This window comes from Plectropomus leopardus, chromosome 12, assembly GCF_026936395.1.
Source record: "Plectropomus leopardus strain MGB_pleo_1.0 chromosome 12, ASM2693639v1, whole genome shotgun sequence".
Classification (NCBI taxonomy): Eukaryota; Metazoa; Chordata; class Actinopteri; order Perciformes; family Serranidae; genus Plectropomus; species Plectropomus leopardus.
The window spans coordinates 4,764,738-4,785,593 of NC_142187.1; the positions used below are offsets into that span (position 1 = coordinate 4,764,738).

Sequence of the window (20,856 nt, forward strand, 5' to 3'; positions counted from 1 at the left end):
TTACTGATATTCTGAATACATCTACGCTCTGTGTCCTTGTGACAAAAGCAGCTGATGTCACACTAAAATTACACTTACTAATTATACATTTATAATTTATTTTTTTTACATTTATTTTATAGAGCGTCTTTCAAAATAAACAACATATAAAATAAACAAAATAAATAATAAAACAACACAAAATTAAACAAAGTCAGTACGCATTATTATCCAGCCTCTGACCAGTTTACACAGTCAATGACAAAGATCCAATACAGTTTTAACTTTGGGATGGGCGATATATTGAATATACTCGAGGTATCGCACATGCGATACATAGAATGATAATATCGTGAACACTGAGTATAAATTGTCACATCATTTTTATAAGCCAGGGGCATTTTGGTTCTCTTGCTCTCTCCCACGGCTCACCACCTCTCTTACACAAACACACACACAAACCAGGGCTTTTGCAGAGCTCCAGGCGGTGACTATTTAGTCACATTCTGCAATCTTGGAGCACTGCTGCATTTTACAAATACTACAGATTTATGAACTGGAGAGCTGTTAGTTTGTTTCCAGCTTACAGAGAATAAATCATCATGTTTCACAGCGCTGTGGTAACAATCTAACTTAATGAGTGGCAGTGGTGGTAGGGTGAGCAGGTGAGGCCTGTGTTTGTGTTTGTAGAGCTCCGAATGTGACTATTTAGTAACATGTTGCGACCACAGAGCACCAGCATGACTCGCAAATACTAGTAATATCTGAACTGCAGAGCTGTTGGTTTGTTGCCCGCTCACAGCCAGTGAATCCTCACAGTTAAAGACGCCGCTGTATCTGATTAACTCTCTGGTAACAGTAACATCCAACTGTTGAGCGGGAGCTTCAAGACCACAACAAAAATATTGACACTCCCTGCCTGAGAAAAGCCAAGTCTTTCAAAATTAAAGCATCATGAGTCCTGCTCTGATTTATTGAATTATTACAATACGCCTATTTTTTAAAATTTCATTATAAAAGTATTTTATTCAACTTCCTTTTAATCACATTTTATCAAATGTTATTGAAAAAGTAGTGTATTCAACTTAATTATATAACAACAGCTACTTTAACTATATTGTGGCTGCAGTTCATTCACCAGTTTCGTATTCTAGTAGTTAAATTAGTTTAAAGAACATTTAACAATATCAAGATAAATATCATGTATCTGCATAAAGCCTTAAAATATTGAAATAGTATTTTAAAGCCATATTGCCTCGACCTACTTAAACTGCGTCTCTTAAATGTAAACTACTGCAGAGCTAGAAGGAAAAAAAGTCACTCTTTTATGTCTTTTATCTTTTATTGTTTAGGTCCCAAACTTGTATAGCCTTAATAGGTGAGGACTTAACTATCCTTATTTTCCTTTAACTCATCATAAAAAATGTACAGGACAGTACAGATAGATAGATATTCATCAAACTTAGAGGATTTTGGGGACTTTTGCTGAACATGGCCTTTGATTGACACATTGGCAAGCTTTATAGATTTCAAATGAAATAGTTAATTGTAGGCTTGGATTATTAAACTATAATCCAAATAATTATCATTTGCAGCCCTCCTCCCCCAGAGTACAGTAATCAACCGATCATTTCCATCAAAGAAGTCTCCTTGAAACTTTCCAGAGTGTCCTGCATTAGTGCCGACTGAGGCTGCAGCCCCCTGAGACGCTACACGGGATAACAAGTGTCAAGAGTGGACACATGGGTGGAAGTTTCCACTCCAGAACATTGAGTTCACTGCATAAAGTAAGATGTAGGTTTAAGGGTGGTTGACGGTGTATGTACAGCTGTTGTGTTACGTCACCTCGTTGTGCGATGACCAACATGTTAAAGATCAGCTGTTTTTAGATCACTAAGCAACAGTCGTGGAACAGCGCTGTGCAGCATACTCCACTTTTCTACGTCTGTGGGTGTAGCTGGATTCACTGTGTAGTTTCCAGAGGCCTAGTGGAGCCTCTAGAGAGCAAGATGTGTGTTTGTTAGTACAGAATTACCTCACCACCAAGCAAAGCCCATATTAATAAGAAACACCACTGGAGATTCATTATTCATGGGGTACAATGTAGAGAATATTGTGTGGTATAGGAATCTATGATTTGATGTTTTATTCATAGTGTTGTGCCATAAGAAGATGGGGAGTGGTGTGTGGAATACGAATTTGTGGCGTTATTACTGAAGTACCAATGCCTCCATAAAGTCAGAGGGTGTTGTGATGAACGTGGCCAATGTGAGTCCAGTCTGACCCTCACTCTTGATATGTTTTGAATCATTAATGGAGCAGCGTTGTAATGTGACTGATCTCACCCTGAGACAGTGAAAGGGAGAGACTCAGTGAAAGTATATGTGTGTAGGTTTGTCATTTAGAGGTCACATCATAGAGTATGTTCATGTCTTTAGTCAACCGTGGTCTGCTGTGACCTTTTTTGGAGATACAGATACAGTGTGACTTACCTGTAAATACACTGGGTCTCATTCAGTGTGAGCAGAATGAATTTGTGTCTAAACTGTTAGCAGAAGAGACTTTTCATGTGTTTCAGCATATACAGTTTATTAGTGGCTCCAATTTTTCCGTCCACACCTGCCTGTTACTGCTGGTAGTACTTGTGTAAATTAGGAATGCACACAAATATTGCTTTTCATTTTCAGAAATAACAGTTTATTTTGTGCTCTATGGTGTTCAGTTTTGGGCCCGAGACTGATTAAAATTTGACTTTGTGCTGTAAAAATAGGCCTATATTATATCTCACTTTATTTATTATAAAATGATTTTTTAAAAATTTTAAACATGTATTACAAGTATTTGTCTGTCATCTCGTGGATGTCAGATTCAGCAAAGCAGGCTGTGCCCCTCGGTGCGACTAGAACGCACAGCGATCCATGGCGATGCAGCGTGCAGATGATGATCACTGCTCTCCGCTGCATGTTACGCACATCTGTCCCACTGCTGGGGAGGCAGAAGCAAACACTGCCGACTAAGTTGCCTTGCAGTCCTCCTTTCTCTTTCTCTCATTTTCTTTCTCTCTCTTTTACGTGCGCTCTCTCTCCCGCAAATCTCCACATGCTCAGTCGTTCCGTCGCTTTTCCTCTCTCTCATCCCTCTTCCTCTTCCTTTCCCCCCGATTCTCTCCATTAAACGTTCTGCCAAAGTGTGATTTAAGCACAAGACACCTCATAACAGTTTCATAAAGAAAAGAAAATATCTTTTCACAGCTCCGCCCAAAAATAATCTCAGTTTTTTTCTATCTCTCTGCAAATCTACTCGGATTTGCTAACATTTCTTAAGTGAGACCCGGTATATTCCTGAACACACACTGTGACAGAGCTGCTGACTGTAAGTGTGTCTCTTTGGAAAAATAGGATTGGCAGACAGGAATGAACAAGATTCTCTCATTCCCATCATTTGCATCTGAGCGAGGCTCTAAACTCCAAAGTGCTCCTCAAACTGTGCAAATATCGTACGATTTTATGTCTCGTACGTAACTGAACTCACACTACAAGCACAGCCAAGCGTGCAGCTTCTATGCTTACACTGTGTGACATAATGGATAATTCACAACATGGGTTCTGACGAGGATTTCAGCCCGGGAAACAGGATTCCTAAGAATACACATGAAAACTGTTTCCCATTTCCAAAGAAATGTAACAGCTGGCAAATGGTCAACACTAGTAGTGCTCAAGGTGATGTGTAGAAAATACATGTATCACCACAGAAATATGAGTCCTTAATTATGTTTCCTTTATGTCCTCCTGTGTTGATGCAGTTCAACAAATTTAACAATGAAGAACAGAATATGGAATCCCTCTCAGCTTTAAAGGGATAGTTCAGAATTTTTCATGTATAGTCAGTGTATTACATATAGTAGGGGTTGATATCAAAACATATTGTAGCCACTTTTAAAAAAAGCCTACCTAAAAAATCAATATCAGTCTAAGTTTATGAAATATTGAGAGTATTTTCACCACTTGACCTGGCCGTCACACAGCCTTTTTCTTCCTTTCCTTTTTAGGGAAGCCTTTTTAAATATGTATATATGGATATATTTGTATGTATGCTAAGCTAAGCTAGGTTCATATTTAATGGACAGATATGAGAGTAACATTGATCTTGTCTTCCAATTCTCGACACAAAGGTGAACAAGCATATTCCCAAATATTGAACTGTTTCTTTAATCAATACAGCGTCTGCCCGCCCAGCTCCCAGTGGTTGTGGTTGAAGTGGGATGCTTTCAGCTGTGACTCTATATATTAATAAATGTTCAGGATGAAGGTGTTAGAAGAACATGTTCATCACCACACCTTTTTATGGAGAAAAATGTCAAATAAAACCTGAAGGACTCAATCTAAGCAGGTTGTTTGTGCCAGTGTTTTATGTGCTCCTGACGTTAATATGTGTTTGTCTTTCTTCGATCATTGCAGCTGTACAGTGCTGCAACCTTTTCTTATCAGGGATTAGCTGTGGAGGGAATCAACAAGCAATTTATTTACAGCCTCCCTCTCTCTCTCTCTTATCTCTCTCTTTCTCCAAATAGCTCTTTGACTTTAATTTTCTTTTTCTTTCTTTTTAAAATCGCTTTTCAGTTGTAGCTGTTAGTTGGTTTAAAATAAAAAGCTTAAGTTAAATATTTAGACCCATGTTAGGGAGACTGTATGTGTGTCGGTGTATGAGGAAAGGCTTGTGTATAATCTCTCTCCTTGTCCCTCCCTCTCGCTTTGTCCTTGCTTCTCTTTGCGACCTTTTCATTTGACCTCCGACCTTTTTTCCGGCCTCTGCGTCTATTTGAACCTTTTGTTTGTCTTTGTTATTCTTCCCACAGTTTCGTGTGCCGCAGCCCCCTCACCCTCTCAGCAAGGTGACGCCACCCAACCCGCCCTCACAGCACTGGAGGAGGGACACACACATGGCTGACACACACCGTCTGCCTTGGGTAAATGCACACACACACTTACACGCATAAACGCAACATTGTCCAGGCTACACTCTGTCTTTCGGATGACTTTTTAACACTGAAACTCACACATATCACTGAGCTCCACAGGCATATGACTGTAAATAAACAAAACTGACATTTATATGAAAAGGACATTTATTAAATGCACTAAAAAGGTGGTTCAGCCAGTATTATCCAATCACCGATCAGGACTTGCAGTTGTCCAACTTAAGTTTTTAGAGTATAAGTGCGCTGTTCGAGATGTAAAATTTCACTCACTATGTTTAAACAAACTGAGTGTTGGTGGAATATTGAGTTCTAATCCTATTTAGAATGTATTTTTTTAAATAGTAAATATTTTAAATAGCTATTATATTTAATCAGCACTTAGGTAAATATAAACTATAAGTACTGGCTCAGACTCGGTATTGAATTACCCAATATTAAATGACTCAGATCGGGATCAGAGCCAAAAACACTTGATCAGGACATTGCCGGTGTTTCTACTTTCAGAGTAAATTAAAACAAGAATGATTGGTTGCCTCTCCCACGCGTCAGAGGGAATTTGCATAAAATTCGACCTTTCTCAACTTCTCTGGAGGTTAAGGTGACAGAGGGCAGGGCCAAAAGGTTATTCGGAGTTCTACTCAGAATTGATAGCAGTTTTTGCATCCCCAGTGTGAACATGAGATTACTTTCCTGTGAGTAAGGCTCACATTTAAAACTGCTTCGTTAATGACTCAACAGCTCCTCTTTTAGAGTATTTGTTGCCTGCTGTGTAGTCCTCACAAGTTTGTGAGCGAGTTATAAGCCAGTTCCATGAGCATGGATTGTATGCTTTTGCAAATGATCACTTTTGTTGTGTGAGCAAATAGGCTTGATTTCTCTGAAAAATGTCAGAAGCCAAAAAGCAGCTAAACAAAAAATTACCCAAAAACTATCAAGAAGTTAGTAGAAAAAAACAACAACAACAACAACAAAACAACCTTAAGAAAGTATTCTGTAACATATATAAGTTATAAGATTTATAGAGATTTATAAATATAGTTTTCTGGTAAGATTGGCCCTGTTTTTTGATCCCTCTCTCTAATATTCCCCTCCAGCAGATTGTCAGATAATTTCCTTGTCACCTTTTACTAATTGTTTTTTTTTTATTATTATTATTTTATTTAACTGGACATCTCTTATCAAGTTACTCATAATGTTTTTTGCCCCTGTGTTTTTGACAGAAATCAAACCAATTTTCTCAAGTTTCAGAGGTTTAGATGCTAGAGAAGAAAACTGATATTGATCCAGGTGTTAAACAGCTAAATATCATATGTATGAATGGTAACGGTAACCAGCCAAAGTAGTATAAGGGAATCCCCCAGTTCTCACCCACACTTGCATTCACGTATGCTCACACAAGTATATACATACACATTTTTATCACATTATTATGCTAAAAAATACTTTAGTATTTTGACATCTTCTCTCCTGCACTTTCATTTTCATCCATAGAAATGCATGCTGTCTGTCTCTATCTCTGTCTCTCAAACACACACAACCTCTGTCACAGTTTTATTTGATTTAGAGAGCAAGAATGAAAATGAAATGAGAGGGATGCCAGTGAGGCAATCAAACACATACTGTACCCTCTGTTTGAGTGTGTATGTTTATTTGCTGCTCTCAAAGGATACTTTTATAATATTTCATACCTGTATGTCTCTGCATTCACAGTCTATTTAAATTGTCCGTTTCCCAGAAGAGGGGTCAAACTGATGAAGAGAAGGACAATTTACGTCATCACTGTAGCAGTTTAGGAAGACAGACATTAGTCAGTAAATATATTAGAATCATCAGATCCAACATTACTGTGTGGGATTCTCGGGATACAACGGTACACAAAAGCATGATCTGGTTCATACATTAGTTTAGGAGTCGCCATCATGTGCAAGTTCATTAAAGTTTTTCCACACATTTCCTACTCTATTTTTGGAGCTGTAGCAGTTATTAGGAGCACTTTAAAAATATATACAATTCAGTAACTCATTGCACCACTGGAGTAGCAGAACTGCAGGTGCATTGAAAGTGAAACATTAACATTCATTCTGCAAAGTCTAACAGTTTGCATTCACTCGCAGCAGCTGCTCCTCTCATCCATTGATCACATCTGATCAGCTGCAAACAGATCAACAAATCAATTATATATCTTGCAATTCACAAACTACTGCTGAGGAGCAAAGAACTAATGGAGAGCTCCGCCTGCGCTGCATTCATCAACCTGCAAAAAACCTCCAAATTTGAAGAGGGGACACAGATTGATACAAAGGGACACATCCATTTAAAAAAGTTTGCTATAGGCCCCTATCCCCCAGATTACAGATGGACAAAATCATTCAGTAATTATGCCCAGAAAATGCACCAGTTCAATCGTATAAAAAGACAGATTTATTTACATTAAAGACAATCCTAATCTAATTTAATGATTATTAGATATTCCACAGATCAGTCACTAACCAATCCTTTGGACCTTTAATCACCATTCTTATAGGAAGTTACACATTATTCATGTCCAACAGATGTATGTGCTTTTTCATATTGTATGAACATGCATTTGTGAGAAGTGTGTAATGTGAACACAACATGTGTGAAAGGACTTAATCCTGACTACATTAGTCTCTCCAGAAGCTCCCAGTGCACAGGGAACAGGCTATTGTACTGACATGAATGGAAGAGCAGACAGAGAGAGAGAAGAGTAATTTATTCAGAACTTGAAGAAATGATGGAGAGAGTAGACGAGAGGGAGAGAGAGAAGACAAACAGTGTAATTTATGCAGAGCTCTGAGCTCCAGCAGGACACTGTGTTAAAGAAACAGACTGTTGGACCTGTTGGTTTATCAGGACCTGATAAACACAGTGTTTGATACAAATGATAAGGTGTTCAGCACGAAAAACACGTAGTAGAGAAAGTGGTCCAACACATGAGGCTTAGCTTTTTGAAACTAGTGGACCTGATGGATGGCTTGGGGAAAAAATGGAATGAGTAGATTCTTGAAACACAGAAAGAAAGAGCTTTATTTGCACCTGACCTTCACTGGTATATGACACAGTAATTCTGTGTCATATATCAGTAAGTTAGTAAGTCTGTGCATTTAGGTTGAGTCAGAAGACAGTTATCGTAGATCTAGACACCCTAAAAAGGTTATGCCCATTGGAACATGGGACTAACATAAAGTGTCTGTAAAGGGGAGACCCATGGGTACCCACAGAACCCATTTTCATTCAGTTATCTTGAGGTCAGAGGTCAAGGGACCCCTGTGAAAAGGTCATGCTGTTCTACAGCCAAAACTTAGCCTAACTTTGGAGCATTATTCTGTCTCCTTACTGAGAAGCTATAATGACATGGTTGGTATCACTGGATTTCTCTGGTCTTCTAGTTTTATATGATACCATTATCCATTAAAACCAAATCCAAATTGCAGTTTAACCACAGGACAGTTCACCACAGTTTCTCTGTCAACTCCAACCAAAATAACTTTAATTTTAGCATCAGAAAAGTTTTCCTTTCTCTCTCTTTCTTTGTATGCAGCATGTTAGTAGGTCAACAGGGTGCACCCATCCATAGTGCTCATCACCTCCTGACATAGTGCTCATTCATTGGCAGGGATGTATGCTAAATGCTTGAATAGCTGTCAGTTTACTATAGTTTGGCATTCATGAACATACACATGTGCCTACGATCAGAGTTTCCAGCAGTGTTCATGAATCCGGTGTAGGCTTTTAGCACCCAGGTGTTTAATGTGCGAAGCAACTCACAGATTTACTAACTTTACTTTCTTTCTGTCTATTTCCCTCCTGATTCAGTCTAGTACAACTACTGCCAAAGTGCCATTCAAGCACAAGACAGTTCATGAAAAAATAAAATAAAATAAATATTGAATTGGCGAGAACCTGACCCAATTCAAGTTCGAGGGAATAGTGAGAAATTACAGCCCCGCCCGGCCAGAAACTGGCCGGTTTGGCCCAATCAGGTTCGGGCAGAGAATCCGAGCTTGCATGGCAAAAAATTTGTATCAAGGGAAACATGCACATGGAGAAGTCTTGGAGTGACAGCTCACACACAGAGTGCGTTGCACCACTCCAAGTGTTCTGACACAGTGTTTTTTTACAGAACCACTCAGGGAGGGAACATTTCCAGTTTGCCCATGTCAGGTGTCTGCATTTTTATAGATTTGAAAGGGGGATAATGTGAGGGCTTTTTAGATGCTGGGGTGCAACCTGTGATAATTTTCCTTGTTGCACTTTTCTGCTCTATGTTTTCCTCTGTTTCATTTTAATGTGGTGAAACTATGAACTCTAATTTTTTTTTTTTTACCACAGTGGTCCTTAATTACAAAGTGAGCATATACATCACAGTACCAGACTCCTTACTTATCACTCAGCTCACAAGTCACGCAACCCACAACTCCACAATGCATATTGGTTTGAGATGGAGTAGAAAAGAGTGAAAGAGTGAGAGGGAGATGAAAGAGAAATGGAGGATGAAAGCAGAGGGGGCAAAAGAGGGGTGGAAGGAGAAGGACGGAGAGAGATGAAGAGCAAAAGAGTGCAAGAGGGAGAGAGACTGGTGTGGCTAGCCGAGCAGAAAAGGCTGTCAGTCTCTATAAAAGATCTCCTCTGTCAGATTAGTATGAGAGGGCTTCTCCAACGCTGCCCTTCTCTCTCTCTCTCTCTCTCTTCACCCTGGTGTCTCTCACTCTTCTCTCGCATGATTCTCTCACTCCATTTCCCTCTTCATGTCTCCCTCTCATTTGTCTCTGCTCTCAGAGTGATTCATTATCATATACGAGAGACCACTGCTGCTGGTTTTCTTTCGGCATGTCAGATAAGCACTGATGTATTTCTACACACAAAGATCCGCCTGTGTGTATTCTCTCAGGCAAAAAGGGGGCTTGTACATATAAACTACGGTGTTGTTCTGTTGCTGAATGAGTGAGTGTTTGCTCACGAGGCTGGGGATATCATTAGTGCTAATTAGTGTGTGATAGGAGCTCCGACTGAGGACGACATGACACCACACAGAGCTGTACATCAGACCCGATTCAGCATTCTGGGGTAATGTTGATGGGCACTTTCTCCATCTCTTCCATCTATTATCTCTGACAGTAATGTTTCATGACACTTTGGTCTCTTATAGTCCCCTATGTAATTCTTATTGATTTTCTTCCAAGTTGTCACTGCGCTGAAGGCAACATGGCCCATCTAGCCATGCTCTATCACGATATGTCCCCGAACTTGACTTTGTCCCACAAAGAGGAAAACAACATTGTGGTGAATTATATGATTACCCTCTTTGAAACCTGGATCAGCATCACTTTATTTCTGCTGCATTTGGACACCTTTCACAGGTATTTGAACCTTTTGAAACCTCAGCGGATTGATTTGGTTTCTTTCAAAACCTTGAGGAAAATATCACAATGAGCACCATGACAACAGATGCCACACAAATTGCAAGAAATTATAAAAATGTAACAAGGAAATAACCATAAAATAGTAATAATAATAATAATAACCATTATTATTATTATTATTATTATTATTATTATTATTATTATTTTATTTTGTTTTAATATTATTATTTTATTTTTGTAATATATCTCTGTTTATGTATGTATGTAATATTTGTCTTCTTTTTCTTTATTTTTGTGCAATTTTAAGTTTTTTCTTTAATTTTGCTGTTGTTTCCTCTTCAAATTTTAAAGTTATTAACTTGTTTTTATAATTGTTATTATCTTATTTTTTTCTTATTTGATTAGATTCAAGTCATATCCTGGTTTACTTTTTTTAAAAACTTTGTTAGTTTAAGTAATTTCTTGTTAAATGGTTTATTGCCTTCTTTACATGTTTTTGAAAGAAATCAAGCCCATTTGTTCAGGTTTCAAAAGGTTTTAAAAAAGTAAACTGGTGTCTTTAATCGTATTTTCTCTCCGTCTCTCTTTAGTCTTACTCAGTGGGTGGTTTGGGCGACGAGGACTTCAACATCCCTCCCATCACCCCCCCCCCCCCGCCCGACCCCCTGCTTCCCCCCCATCTCCCCCACGATTCCCGCTCTGGACCATACCACCCTCTGGACCCTCCCTCCAGCTCAGCTCCACACCACCCCTACCAGCTGCAGGGCATGGATCTGCCTGGCATGCCTGGGAGCCAAGATGGAGGTGCTTTGTTGAACCAGGATGGTGGCACGTTCAGTCCAGATAGCGGCCCGATGACCAGCACACTGTCTGTGGTGAGTGCAGAAATAATCATGTTGAAAACAATGCTGCTTTAGGAAAGAATGACAGCAAAATGGAAGTGACAGTATTCAGTCAAATCTGGAAGCTGGATTTGTACACATGATATTAGAAAACATGACCTTTTGTCTGCTAAACCGTTACTGAGGCAACTAAAGTTTAAATCTAGATCTGTCTAGATAGTTTTGGTGTGAGTTGCAGAGTGTTGGAGATATCGACTGTAAAGATGTCTGCCTTCTCTCGAATAAAATGAAACCAGACAGCAATTGGCTTGTGGTGCTCAAGGAACCAAAAAAAATACATATTACAGCTCAACAGCAATGTCTCTTTCCAGAAATCATGACCCAGCAGCTGCATTTATACAGCCTGTTCAAGGCGGGAGTATCATCCCGTTATTCTGCCCCACCGTTCTATGTAACATCCAATTATGAAACAGGGGGACAGAGTGGTCTCGCTTCTGAGCTGGGTGCAGCCGTAGTAACGGACCCAAGACAAAGTCTGTATCAAACATGAAGTCGGAACGACATGACAATGTACGACAAGTGGTGTGATTCTTTGATGATGTGTTTACGTGTATGACCCACCGCAGGAGATTTATAGAGCAGCTAACAGCTGCTCTATAAATTGGCTTGTGGTGCTCAAGGCACCAAAAAAATACATATTACAGCTGCTCTATAAATTTAAAGAAGGAGAAGGGCGGTTGTGAATGTCTGCACACTGGGAAAACAAATGAGATTCAGGAGCTTCTTACCCTCTGAGCAGAGGACGAGATCAGCCACCATATAACAGGGACGGTAAATGATTGTTATTGACACATTAATGCCATTGTTATAGTTTAGCAAGCGCTGCCATCGCATATATTGTATGTCAGGCAGACAGTCGTGTGTTAAACATCACGCCCATCATGCTTCTTTTGATTGCGGGATGCCATGATGCCGTGTCTAATCCCACGCTGGAGCAGAGTGATGCTGCCATCATTTGGTTCTGTGTAAACATGCAGGGGCGCTATAAAGGGGGACTTCTTCGGGGCCCTGTAGTGCCATCTCTGTGTAAAAGCAGCTAGTTACTCAAGATGATCCACAGAAACGTTTTGTGAGCAGTTTCATGGACAAACTTTTTTTCTAGACACTGACATTGCTGTATGGTTTTTTTTTGGTACTTCGAGCTCCACAAGCTGAGTGCCATCTAGTTCCATTAAACTGGAGAGAAGGCAGATACTCTGTAACACTTGGCGACTCCCACAAAAACAGTTTTGACTGATAAATCGCTCTCAAGCTAAGAGAGAACACATGTATTCTTGAATTTAGGGTGAACTGTCCCTTTAAAGGTCCTGCACACTCATAAAGATGTTTCTCTCTGATTAGACATTTTGTAGGCTGAAATAAAAGAGAGCTATGCATTACAAAAACTACCCAGAATTTATAAACATGCTAATATTCCTCTTTTCAAATATTCTTCCTACCTGAAAAGTCTTCATGGATTTACTAGTTGTGTATGATTGTCAATGTTTCAAGTATTTACCCTTTCTTGCAACCCCAAGCTTCCTGTTTTTCAATTACACCATTTTTTCACACATTAACATTGAGAGTTGCCCAGTATAAAAGCCCCACCGTCTGAGGTCAAAGGTCAGCTGAAAGATGATACTGTAGTTCCAAACCTGTTAGAGGCACTGTATCTGGTAATATTTGGTTTTTTTAGAACACAGTGTGCACACAGATCACGGAGAGCAAACAAGTGCAGGATGTTGCAGGGGTGATTTTAGACATTTCTCTGAAGGTTGGGATCACTGTGAAAACCATTGAAAGTGAGATGAATCAAAGCTGACCAGCTGCTGCTCCTTCACACTCACTGCACACTTTGAGCACTCACCTCACATTGTGCTCGATACTCTACAGACATATTTTAGGCCAGACTATCACTCGCTCACAGATTCTTTGACTTTAGCTAATGGAAGAAAGCTGAGGATCTGAGCGAGCGTTACGATGTGACATCCAGATGATATATTTTAACTATAGTCTTTCATATTTGATTCATTTAACTGTGTGGAAGGGGAATATTGCCCGGGGCAGTGTTATTTAAGTCATGGCAGCTGGTCAAAGTGACATTTTCCTCATATTTTAAGTCTTCATTTCACAGTAAAGTGAAAATCTTGCTTTTAGCTGTGATGTGGCTGACTGTGTCATACAGTAAAGAAATGAAAGCGCCACCTTCACAGACTCGTACTTACTTCAACTGTCATAGAAACCGAGCGTTCAGGGGGGTGACAAAGGTTCAGATGTGTCGAAATCTGTAATAAAGATTTCTCTGCTTTTATTAAGAGTGAAACTTGTCACCTCCCACTCTTGATCTTTCTCTTTGTCTGTTGCCTCCATCTCCATATTAAATCTACCTGCCTGAACATGAAGCATCAGTTTGAAACCTCCTGATGAAGCTCTCAACCCCTCACTGTGGTTGAATTAGACCATAAAATACCACAAAAGGACAGTTTTCAATAAGTTTTAATTAAATCCAGATTTTTTTTCTGTGATTGTGACTAACCTGTGTGTTAACTGTGTAACAGTGGAGGTAATTATTTCAGCGGCCTGAAGGGAAGAGCTTATTTTCCATCTCTGTCTGTCTCAGTCCTACCTTTTCTCTCTCTCCGTTTCTCTACCTCGCTTTTATATTCTCATACTAACATTCATTTACTGCCAGCCCATGAATGATGGTTGCCTAGCAACCGTGCCTGGCTCAGCCTAATCGGGGTTGGTGGGGGGCTCGAAAGATTCAAGTCAATGTGTGTGTGCATTATTCCAAGAAGAGGCAAGACTACTCAGTTGCAGCTAATATTGAGACTGCTCTTTTGTTTGTTTGAAGCAAATAGAAGAGCTGAGAAGTTTGCATGAGCAGTGTGAACGGATGAACAAAGGAAGGAGCACCACTGTGCAGAAATGCTAAATACATGGTTAGAAAATCCAAGGACAAATGCATTACAGTACAGTTTGGCATTCTGACTGTTTACTATGAGACAGCTGCTCTATGTTTTCTACCAAGTTTACAATCCATTGAATATCTCGTTTTGTTCGGACAATTTTGGCAGTAATCGCAGTCAGAGAGTTCAAGGATGACATTAGCAGTTTGCAGATTCTCAGTTTCTCAGTTCAGTTCTGTAGAGATATGTGTTAGTGTTTTACAGATGGGAATCACCCCAGAATACGTTAAAACACCATGTTTTATTAACAATGCAATGTTATTGGTATGTTAAACATTTTGAGATATGAGTATTGTGATATCATTTATTGCAATATATTGCAATGTATTACCTTTTTTAGCTGTAAATTATGTCCCAAAAGGAAAACTGTGTAAACATCTAATAAGATAAAGTTGTAGGGATAAAGTTTTTTACTTTAATAATTTTTATTGCAGCAAACTGTGTCTATTGGGATAAAAAAAAACAAAGTTTTTTATTGTTTGAATAGGCTACTAAAAGATTAATTTGTATTTGCAATATTAATAAGTTATATAATTTTAAAAATCTCTACTTGGCATCTTTGTACTGATAAAGTATTGCCTCACTAAAACATTGAAACATAGATACAATGTGATACAAGATTATATCCATATTGTAGCCAAAATAGTTTACTGTAATGATATTATTGTGATATCTGTTAAGATTTTGAAGAAAAAAATGCAATTGCCAAATTATTTTTTAACTTTGTTTATTGTGCATTTAGTCACTTTTCAGCAAATTACTTTTAAAATATGAGTGTAGGTGGAGAGATTCTGTAACCATAACTGTAGAAAATCGTACAAAAAGATTAATTACACTTAATACATACACCAAGTTTAATGGTGTTGAAGGAGGAACACAAAGCAAGAACAGAAAGAAACTGATTTAAGAGAAGCTGAACAATAAACACAATATTATTGTGCATGTTATGCATGTTATTAACATTAAATCAATATATTTTTTAAAAAAATATTATGGTCTTTGTCAACACCAGGATATTGAAACGCCCATTCTGGAAACGCTATTTTGGCAAATTTGTCAACCACAAAGATAACTCAACTTTCAGTCACCGTCCTAATCAGCGCTGCAGCAACTAATCCATTACTGGAAATTATTGGAAATTACTTGACCACTATTTTGATAATCCATTATTTGTTTGAATAGTTTTTGTACTAGTTGTTTTTCTTAGTATTACATTAGTAAAGTGATGATCCTGGTGGTTGAACTGTTGTCTGGGCAAAATAAGACAGTGGTGTCACTTTGTGCTCAGGGATATTGTAATTGGCATTTTTCAGTGTTTTCTGAAGTTTTACAGACCAAATGATTCATCAAAAAAAAACAACAACAGCAGATTATAAAGTTTCTTTTTGAAAGTTTGGTTGATTTTCTCATAATTTCTGGAAAGACACATTGGTGTTGAGTTTTTCAAACGTACTTTTTTGGCTCTTTGAGTACCACAAGCTGAGTGCCATCTACTTCTGTTATATATATTGGAGAGAAGGTAGATATATATGATGTATGCAGCACTTGACGACTCAATCCAAGACTATTATGAGTGATAAATAACACAAAAAGAGGAAAAACATGTGCTTTTGATTCACGGGTGAACTGTCCCTCTAAGACTTGAATATCAATATATTTTAGTACTTAATCAAAGTTTGAAAACTTTCCCACATTTGGTGTAATTATAACATTTTAGTTTTTGAAAAAAAACATTTGTAGTTTCTTGAGACTCCATGTTGCTGAGTCTGAGGCATTGTAACCACATGAAACCACACTTGCATCGTTGCAAATGATCAGCATAGTTTTTTATGGAAAGACACAAGAGCAAAAGTTGGAAATTTTAACATTTACAATTCCGTGACAGCTGGAGCAGATTCATATTTCTACTGCTGTATGTTACAGATTGAAATAGTGTCATCAACCACACCTCTGTGAAGATGTGAGTGCTCTGTGTATAGGCAGAGCTTTTTCCCCTCTCGTGCCATGAGTCAGTCATTACTGGCCCTGGTTTCATCAGGGGTTCCCCCGCTGTTACTCTCCTCAGACAGAGTCGCAAATATTAGTCTGACTCCCCGCAAAGGAAAATAAGATTAATAATTGTTTTTCTCCATTGGTAATGCTTGTAGTGCCAAAAATTGCGATGTTACATTAGCACGTGGGTGTTGTTGTGTGACCTTGTGACCTGCTGTTCCTGTCAAGAGACGCTGCTGGTGATGTTTCCACCCAAACCACCGAAAACTTACTCTGCATTTTCCTTTAGTGCATTTAGATTTTGTATGCAAACATTTTTTATCATTCAAAGTGTCAATCAGTCATCCAAAGCCAGGTACTTTTATCATGTAATACGTGCATTCTTAATATAATATTTAACCCTTTGAACTCTGAGCAAATTGGTGCCATTTCTTTCAAAAGACATGGGGGAAAAAGGCATATTTACAAAACTGTTTTAAAAAAGCTAGGGAAAATGTCCAGGGGGAAAAACATGTATAATTATCATAATTACATATTTAAAATTCTGTTAATGAATTATTATCATTTTTAAGCACCTTTTTTCATTTACAGGTTATAGTTTATTTTATTTATGATTTTAACATTGTTTTTATTGAACTTGTGAGGTTTTGCAAACAATACAATAATTACAAGTAAAATAAAGGTTATTCTTCTATGTTTTGCTTTTTTTTTTACTGATTTTGGGGTATTTTTTGTTTAGGTTCTCATTGCCTTTCTCCCATGTTTTTGTAAGAAATCAAGATAATTTGCTTTGGTTTCACAGGGTTATTGTTAAAAAAAAAACAACAACAATAAAAAGTGTATTTCTAAAAAGTAAATATGTTTTAGTAGAAATGAAAATATTTTGAAATCTTTTTCTTATTAAACATTTCGTCCGTGGCTCAGCTTGTCCTCAGGTCATCAAACAAATCTTTATGCAAACAGATTTATGTACATGAAGTGAGCCATCAAAATAAATTTGACAAATAGTAAAATCTCTCTGGAGAATCATGACAGAAGAAAATGTTTTCACTATTATCTAATATGACATTTATTGAAGTCCCAACCCAACCAATGCCAAACCACAGCTATTATTTGTCTGCCTTTCTTCCAACGCAGACGTCAGTCTGAAACCTTTTCCCGTGTTCAAGAAATGTCACTCTGTGTTCTATCGAAACACCACAGCAGTATTTCAGAGGCTGCTGCCGGTAACCGAGTTCAGGTAATGTGTTCCCAAGGGGGGGCAAAGCACACCAGACCGCATCCGCTATTTATTCGAAGAGGAAACTTAACACACACATCATCAAGCGAGTCCTGTCTTCATATCTGTGGTTATAGGTGTCAAAGTTCCCGCACAGAGGGTGTGAGGAGGCATTTTTGTTTAGCTTTTGTTTTCCTGAGAAGTGGACAGAATATCACTGATTCCTCACTCACTGTAAGACTGCTGATGCCAGTAAAGACTGAACCACTCAACACGGCGTGTGACAGAAGGGGCTCATGAGAAGGAAGGATTCAACAGCAAAATATGAACATTTTCTATAAGATGCCTTTCACTTTGTTTGATTGTATGGGAGATATTTGTTTTGAAAGACAATGAAACATCATGCATTCATAACACGGGTGTGATAGTCAACCAGTCTGCTCACTTTACACCCTGCAGGGCATCAGCTCTCAGACACATGACTGAGGACATGGATGCTTGTGTGCGTTCATTCTGCACCTGTAGACGTAATAATGTCTTCTCCAGATAAAACTTAGGAAGCAACTTGTGCCGAGTACAGCAAATGGAGTTCAGAATCTCTGTCATGTACTTACACGCGAGCAGGAATTGATGTTATGCGACTTCTGATCCCATCTACTGTCTGACCTGTATTGCCTGTTGCCACGGTTACTATCAGATTTCATTATTAGTGAATCCTGGACCGCTGCACGCTGTACAAAAGCTGCCAAGCAAAAACAGACTCTTTAAGAGCGCAGCGAGGTCTGTTATATGAACATGTTATGCAGCTCGGATACTGTTTGGGCACACCTTCTGTTCACTCTAGTATGCAAGCTAAGTTACCAAACGGATGTAACAGCAAAGTACAAACTGTGGGGGTTTTTTTTCTCCCTTTTTTAAATTTACAATAAAGATAAGACACAAGCACATAAAAATAAAACAAACGTATCAAAACAACACAAATAATACTAGCAATAGCAGTAATCTCAGCCAGTAAAATTTACTAATTATGGTCTTCAACATACTTATTCAGTTAAAATTACGAGGCTGTAATACTAGACTTATACCAGACTTATAACTCTCAACCATTCTTCTTTCAGGTATATAGCTATCTGGAATCATTCCCTTACAAAAAACCTTGAGAGTACCTTTTAACACGAGATAATTTCCCCAGAGGTAATATGGACATAAGCTTTATGTTCCACACTGTGATATCAGCGGGCTCTTCTTCTAACCATTTTTGTAAAATTGCAAGGCATGCCGCACATAAAGCAATTCTAAAAATGAACCTAAAGTCACGTTCATAGTTGGAGTCTGAACCCATCACAAAAATATGTGGATTTAATGTCATCTTAATTGCAAATATTTTCTTCATCTCACTTTGGACTGACGGCCAGAAACTTGCAATTTAAGGGCTCCACCACATATTTTGATGTAGCTCCAGGTTTCAAAGGGTTAAAGTGGACCTAAACCTAAAGGACCAAAGATGAAAAAAAAGTTCACCTTTGGCTTTGAGTGTCAGCTTTATTTACCACCATAACTAATTTGTTACTGCCTTTATAAAGTTGATATTGCATTAGTAACTTTGTTTGTCACCCGTATATTGAATTAGATGACAAAACATCAGGAAAAAGGTGGAATAATGGGAAGTCAGTGGACTGTTGATTTTGCAAAAAAACACACCCATCAAGCCATCAAACTCTAAATAAAACCTAAAACTTTCCTTCACGTACTAACTGTCATTACCACTTGTCGACTTTAGATGCAGCAGATGGTGAACTCGGACTCTCGCTTTACCAGCAGCCAGCAGCCAATTGAAGCTGCGCTGGGACCCAGGAGCCAATCAGGCATGAGCCAGCAGAGCCAGTTGTCCACCATCAACCAATCCCAGCTGGGACTGAGCGGGAACTCTGTTACCCACAATTCTCCTTCACCTCCAGGAAGTAAATCTGCCACGCCATCTCCCTCCAGCTCAGCACATGAGGATGACAACGATGAAGGACTCAGGGTAAAAAGAAAAAAACAACCCAGAAAACACACACATCTCCTGTTTCTATGTGTTACTGAGTCATATCTCACTGAACTCTGTGTGTGTGTGTGTGTGTGTGTGCGTGCGTGCATGCGTGCGTGTGTGTGTGAGAGAGCGCAGGGGGACAGTGGTTATGTTAATGTTATGTGTCATAATAGACCCATTCTAAGATATGAAACATGCACTCTGCAACCACACTGACTGTTCATATTCTGGAGAAATGAAACCATCACTGCACTGCTGAATATTAACCAACTTTATCATTCCCATCGGTTATGTGGAGTAGAATGACTTGTATATGGGCAACATTGTTAGCATGTATGCAGGAAGTGCTTGCTTCACAAAGAATAGAATATAAAACAGACACCGCCTATACGTTTACATTAAACTCCTACACATCTAACCTATGCCTTCTATTATGCAGTTACACAACATGTAATAAAAGCTGTACTTACTTATATGTTTTAGTAACACCACCCACTAGCTATCTGTAGTTGTAAGCAAGCTCTATATTTGTATACATTTTTCAAACAGTGAGCATATTGTAATTTAAGTGACCTGAAAGAGCACTTAACATCTGTACGTCATTTTGGATCTGTTTTTAAGGAGGTCAACCCTTTGAAAGTCAGAGATTCCAGTCATCACTTGGAGATCCTCAGTCAACTGAGATTATTTCAGCTGGAGCAGTTGTTTTGTTTTCTGTGCAGTGTGCTTCTGGGAATGTTTTGGTCCCCAGATTTTGCTGCAGAGTGCTCGTGTTATGTAACCTTTTTTTTTTGACCATTTGTTTTTATTTATTTGACACAACTTGCAGGTATACATCAACCAATAACTGCTTTCAATATCACAAAACATAAATATCAGGGCAACAAAAGACAAGTTCCATTTAAAAAAACAACAACAACATCGGACATAATAACAAATGACACACATATTTGACATTCTCTTAACAAACAAAATAGTTGAATAATAAATGTATGCATCATGTGATACAGCCCTACTATGATAGCAGAGACAGTAACAGCTACAGAGAAGTAAATAAACAGATAATAAACCTGCATCTTTTTAATGTTGCTTAACCCTTCCCCATGGCTCTTCAGGAGCACTATGAAGGGGCATGGGCACATGACTTTTCACAGATGAATTGCCAGATGTTTATTGTAAGGATTAGTGGCATTAATAGAAAAAAATATTGTTTGTCATGTTTGCTAAAAAGAAAAGTTATCTTGAAGGCCCAGATCTCACTACATCACATTACTGTTTGAAAAAGTGTTAGGTTACAGAAACATCCATCAGTCACCTGCTATGTTGTTGCTCTTCTGATTTTTTGTAAAAGAAAAATCCCTCTGTTAACAGAAATTAAAATCCATTGAGTTCTAGTAATATATAATGAAACTACATGTTTTG

The 20,856-nt window shown here is 38.4% G+C and overlaps 1 protein-coding gene across 1 annotated transcript in view; it reads left to right on the forward strand.

Annotated features, from left to right (window-relative positions):
• The window catches only part of tox (thymocyte selection-associated high mobility group box), a 62,360-nt gene that overhangs the window by 25,904 nt on the left and 15,600 nt on the right, over nucleotides 1-20,856 (forward strand). The window contains exons 4-6 of the mRNA XM_088085558.1: nucleotides 4,835-4,945; nucleotides 10,932-11,216; nucleotides 19,183-19,428. Of these exons, the coding sequence (XP_087941684.1) occupies nucleotides 4,835-4,945; nucleotides 10,932-11,216; nucleotides 19,183-19,428 (642 nt within the window). The remainder of the gene's footprint in view (nucleotides 1-4,834; nucleotides 4,946-10,931; nucleotides 11,217-19,182; nucleotides 19,429-20,856) is intronic.